The 6000-nt window shown below is 39.3% G+C and overlaps 1 protein-coding gene across 2 annotated transcripts in view; it reads left to right on the top strand.

Moving 5' to 3' along the window:
- Nucleotides 1–676: 676 nt before the first annotated feature.
- The window catches only part of LOC124612394 (protein ATP6V1FNB-like), a 44667-nt gene continuing 39343 nt past the window's right edge, over nucleotides 677–6000 (top strand). Inside the window, exons 1-2 of one of the 2 annotated variants that reach the window (XM_047140573.1) lie at nucleotides 677–1466; nucleotides 3256–3618. In XM_047140573.1, coding sequence (XP_046996529.1) covers nucleotides 1464–1466; nucleotides 3256–3618 — 366 coding nt within the window. In that variant the 5' untranslated portion in view covers nucleotides 677–1463. Of the gene's footprint in view, nucleotides 1467–2998; nucleotides 3619–6000 lie in introns of those variants that run through there. The other variant, XM_047140574.1, reaches the window with a different exon arrangement.

Below are 6000 nucleotides of genomic sequence, written 5' to 3'. Positions count from 1 at the left end.
TGAATGGCCACTAAACTACTTTAACTTTTGAAAGAACTGTAACTTTTGCAGGGTCTGAGTGTGCTCAAGTGCATAATTTTAACTTTTCACTTGCATTATGGAACTGAGAACGGAAAGACTATGAGTTTCTACTTGTCATCTCACATGTGATAGTTTGTAAATCGTCGTGCTGAACTGAGCACGCAAATATTTCATATACTGTGACCATAAAGTGGACTTGGTTTTTCACGCAATTTGGATGACTATTTAACTTGGTAATTCTGCTATCATTCTTGTAACACTGTCAATCCAACATTATTGCAATGTATAAGGTTATCCTTCTGTCTACATTATGATTGGTTACTCTACAACCAATTTCTGTTTGCCTAAGAAATACTTTATTGAATAAACAGTATTCAACAGAATTCTCCGGTGTTGTATATCAATTACAGAATTTAAAGTAGAACCATTTTTATTAATTATTCATTTATTTTTTATTTAATATTTCTGTTTATTTTATTAATTCACAATTATAGCCTGTACACAGACTATTTTACTGCATGATCGCAGCTTCACATTATTCTTTGCAACATGTTAGCTGCTGGACATTAAAACAGACATGCACGGCTCAACGCTATGGCATTATCAAGCTAGTCTTTTTAAACAGAGCCTTGCATAGCCCAGTTACTTAATGTACAATCAGGTAAAGTTACAATTGGTTTGCTTATATGGGATGGTGGTTAGAGAGCAACTTTTCAGCAATGTATCGAATAGGTAATATCACAACCATTGACAATAGGTATAGTAATACATTCGTCCTCACATTTTCAAGCAGTCCAACATCAGGCCACTGTCGCATCCAAATGACCCACAAATCTGGATATTGCACAATTCACACAGTCAGCCAAACAGTGACGCATAATGAGGCCCCTATCAAATCCCATCAAATGCTGATAATGCTGTCTCGCACTCGGCCCACGATCTCTGTGTCCTCCATGATGATCTTTCAGCATCTGATTCTGTTCATGCTCCTTACATACTCTACCAAGCCTGGTAACAATACTGAAGATGAACAACACTAATCCATTCTTGTGACCATTCTCCTTATTACGGAGCATTGTATCACTCATCATTTACAGACCCACCAATGGTTACGTTGACCTCCAATGACATCATCTGGGTGCTTTGTTTTCTTGTCAAGCAGTGTATAATTTTATTTGCGCAGTTTCTACTGGACAGGTAAGTAGGATGCTGAAGAATATTTATAGTTTCTCTCTTGAAAGGTGATTCTTGAAGTTTTCCAACAAAGTTTCCATTAAATGTATGATGTCTTTTTTTGTATCTTCATTTATTATTTTCAGCACTCTCTTGCCAGTCAAATGTGCCTGTGAACACTGACACAGTCCTTCCTTGCACACTTTTGATGGCCTCTGCAACTTCAACCTGATGTGCTTCCCATCGATTTGAGCAGCATTCAAGTATGGATGGTACAATTTTTTTTGTGCAGTCTCTTTTGTAGACACGTTACAGTTTTGCTATATCCTAAGAAGGCTTTGTACTGTGCCATTTTCTTTGTATACAGCTTAACCTATGTGATTGTTATTCTTCATATCTTTGCTACACAACATTTCTCCTGGTCTTCATCCCATATCTTCAAGTGGTCATCTTGTTCATTATTGTATTTGGCAATGTTGGTGGGCAGATGCCTCCTTACTGTTGTTACCAGTTTCCTTCTCCTCTCCCCTCCACCTCTCTCCCAGAACAGAAGTTACAAACCCCAACTGCCTGTGTCCAGTGTAATCCATGCAAAAGTTTGGTAACATTTTCTAAACATCTGTGAATTGTGTAACTGAGGCAAGGCATAGGTACCAGCTCTGTATTCACCTAGTCAGACGTGGGACACCACGTAAAATCCACATCCATGATAGCAGGCAAACTGGCACACGTTCTCAGTCCACTACATGGATTCAGTCTGGGGCTGGTGCATCTCCCCAAATCCCAGAAGCGGTATGCCAACACACATGTTTATCCAAGCAGGTATCTTTGGGACACAATGTTGCTGCAAAACATTTGTGTAATATGACTATGTCTAGTTGTGTCTCATTTATCCTGCAGTCAAAGGATACCTCATGGTCACATTTCTTGAAGAGCACAGCTTTGTACTCTCTTGAAGAGTAGAGCTTTGTACTTCTCCACATTAAGAGTTAGTTGTCAGCCTTAATACAAGGTTGAAATTATTTTCCCAAAATCTAACTGCATATTATCATGATTTTTACTGAATTCAGTTTCTTGTTTCTCCCATGACACTGGAAATTGTGACTGTGAGCTGTTGCACATGTTTTTATGTATAACAAAGGTAATAACCTTCTTGCTAATTTTCCTCCACTAAGCTGTATTTATTGTTTCTTTTTATTTGCAACTGATTTCTAAGCAACTGCAGGTTCATCCTCAGGTTCATTAGCACTGTGCACATTACCCTATTGTGTGGTAACTATAAGTTAGAGATCAAAGCAATTACAGCTTCATTGTTGGGCTCTTCAGTGGTACACCACGATGCTAAAGTGCCTGCTGATCAATCTGTAGTTCCTTTGAAATCAAAAGTAAATAAATGAAAACAAAATATGTACCACCATCTTGTGTTGTGTGTATAACAACGAAGCAATTTGTGCAGTGAATTACGTTGGCAATCAGTGACAAAATATAATGTGCAATAGTGTAATGTCAATCAACAGCTTCGCCATTACACCAGTGATGCAAGTGAAGCAGCAAGATGATGAAATTGCTGTAATATACATAGTCAACAACAAAGAAGAAAACCAGCAGAAGACATCACTGATTTTGATTTCTAGATATGCCACACCAGCAGCTACAGTAAAAAACAATGGACAAAGTGTTCTAGATTAATCTAGTTTAAGATGGTTTATTTTTAAGTAACATTTCTCTATGTATATATGTATGTATGTATAAATGCTTGAAGATGAACAGAACATGTTCAAAACACATTGCATTATGTTGGATTAAGCATAAAATAAAAAGTGACTGGTAGCAGAAACTTGAAATAAATAATTAAAATATATACAGCTGGGTGAAGGAAAAATAGTACAAGAATAGCTTTTCTTCTCCATAACAAAATATACCTTCCCCATAGGTAATTCCATCATCGTAAAGGACAAATTATACATTGGTCAATATTATACTGTTTAATGACAATAACTGTGACCTTTCCATATGTCAATGATGTGTGCAAGCAGTTAGTTCATTGTTGTTGTTATCCAGGTCCACTTCAGGCTGCTACTGTTGGTAGCAGTCATGTCCGGCAAACAGTACCCACTGGGCTACGACCCGCAGATCCTGTCAGTGCTGTACGCAACAGAGAACCGGCTGCGGACACGATGGTTCTTCAAGAATCTGCACCTACTGCAGCAGATCATCGCAGATGCCCCTCGTCTGGCTGAAGGTGAGGCAGACCGCCGCCTCAGAGAGCTGCAGCAGCCACAGCTACTGCAGTTGCGCACCAGGCCACGCTTCCTCAAAACTGTCCGCAGGCCACCACCACCTCTGCCACCCCCGGACCCTGAGGTTCAGCTGGACTCCATGCGGCCACCATCACCACGCACCAAACAACTCATATACTCCCAGGTCAGCACTTCCAAGTTCTAAGTTTGACACAGAGACAGAATTTTATATGCAGCTGGTCATTAAAACTGCAACAGCATGAAGGTGGCATGCTAGAGATGTCAAATTATCATGAAGTGTACTACATGCTTAGATAGAAAAGTATTAGCATTCCAGTGTCTCCGCACAAACTATGTACGAGTAATCCCATTGACATTTGGTTGACAAGGAAAATTATGCTGCAGGTTTCCCATTCAGAAAATGCATTTGAATATTTTAATTATTTGTGAGAAGAACATGTGTAAGAAGGAGAAACATCTGCCACCACATGCCAGGTTCTGCCAAAGGAAGAAATGTGGCCTATCACAGTATTCTGACATTGGTGCTGGCATTGATTGGCTGTCATGTAAATATGGCATTGATGAGTGGAGTAGGGTTATACTCAATACTGTTCACAATCTCAGTGACCCCATATGACTAGTGCCCAAGAGGACAGATACATTCTTACCTTGGCTATCAGCATAGTACAGCCATTCCACGATAGTGATGCATCCAGCAACAACACTGGACACAGGAGTGGCATCACATCATCTTTTCAGACGTATCCCAGTTGTGCATACAGCATTATGATGGATGTATCAGTGTGTTGAGGTCCTGAGGAAAGAGAAAATTGCTGGATTGTATTTGTCATCATTGTATGGGCCAAGCACCTGATGGGGTGCACAGCACGATTAGCTCCAGTTTAAGGATAAGGATAAGGATAAGCACCATCATTCTGGCCACAGACAGCATCAGGACCAATCAACTTCTGTGTTGTCCTCTGCCAAGGGCATCATTTGGATGTAATGTAGTATGGAGGGGGTGGGGAGGGTGGGGGTCAGCACCTGTGCAGCTCTGGTTTGCATAGCCAGTCATTTCAACAGGAACCATAATATTTCTGACATTTTAAGGCTGGTGGCTGTGCCCTGTCTTTGAGGTATCACTGTTGTTTTTCTTTCAACAAGATAGTGTAAGACTGCATGTTGCCCATGCTGTGCTGACCTACCCAATATCAAGAATTAATTCATTTATTTGTTGCAAGAACTTTATAGTACACCATGTGGATACTGTGATGGACCATATATTTCATACTGACCACTTAACAACAATAGTTGCAATAATAAATTCATATTTAATCAATCATTCAATCATATTTTATTTGTTTTTAAAATGTATTAGGTTGCTACATAATTTCGTAGCATTTTTACGTAAGTATAATACACAAAACAGATACACATAAAGGAGACTTTCATCATCAGTAATATAGTCTCCTTCAGTATTTACAACAGTCCGCAAATAGTGGGATAACTTTTCGATTCTGTGACTGTAGAAATCATGTGGTTTTGAGGTGAAGAACCTGTTGAGCCTCGTTAGAAGTGCATTTTCATCTGAAAGGAAGTTCCTTGAAGCTTGTTCAATAGAGAGTGGAAAAAGTGAAAATCTGAGGGTACAAGATCAGGTGAATAATGTGGGTGCAGAATGACTTCCCAACTCAAATCCTGCATAGTGTTTTTTGTCAGTCTAGCAGAATGTGGGCAGACAGTATCATGGAGTAGAAATACTTCATGGCTGTTGTTCTTGGATTGCATCTGCAAGATGTCTGAGTTTTCGATAATTAATGTCACCAGTTATGGTTACAACTCAGGAAAGCAATTAATACTATGTCAAACTGTCTCTGTTCCACCAAATGCTTAATATTATCTTTTGTGGACATGCACAGGTCTGTGTATGGGGAGTTTCTGCTTTGTTTGGGCTCAACCATTCCTTTCTTTTCCTTATGCTGTCATAAAGACACCATTTCACATCACCAGTAATGATACACAATAAGAAAAGTTGATGTTCACAAGCCAATTTATGATGAGCAAGCAAAGATGCCTATATGGCCACCCGCAGATTTTTATGATTTTGGCTTATAGCATGTGACACCCTTACACCCAATTCTTTAATCTTCCTCATTACCTGCTAATGTCTCATGATGGTGGAATGATCACAGTTCATCACATTAGCCAGTTCTCGAGCACATTGATGTGGGCCATGCTGAATTAATGCATTTAAACACTCTTCATCATACCTGGAAGGTCTTCCTGAATGTGGAGAGTCACTAATGTCAAAACAGTCCTCCCTAAAACAAGAAAACCATTTTTTTTGCTATGCTCTGTCCAATGGCGTTATCTCCATACAGAGTGAAAATGTTATTTGCTGCTTCTCCTGCTGTCAACCCTCTATTGAACTCAAACAGAAGAATATGTCAGAAATTTTATGATTTCTTCAGTTGGTAGTTCATTTTCTAGTGTCCACAGCTCCACTGTCTCCAAACAACAAAAGACAAAATGTAAACTCAGATAACAACAATGAACTACAAATAAA

This window comes from Schistocerca americana, chromosome 4, assembly GCF_021461395.2.
Source record: "Schistocerca americana isolate TAMUIC-IGC-003095 chromosome 4, iqSchAmer2.1, whole genome shotgun sequence".
Classification (NCBI taxonomy): domain Eukaryota; kingdom Metazoa; phylum Arthropoda; class Insecta; order Orthoptera; family Acrididae; genus Schistocerca; species Schistocerca americana.
Note: the sequence above shows the minus strand (reverse complement) of the source record. Positions and strands in the feature narration are given on the sequence as shown.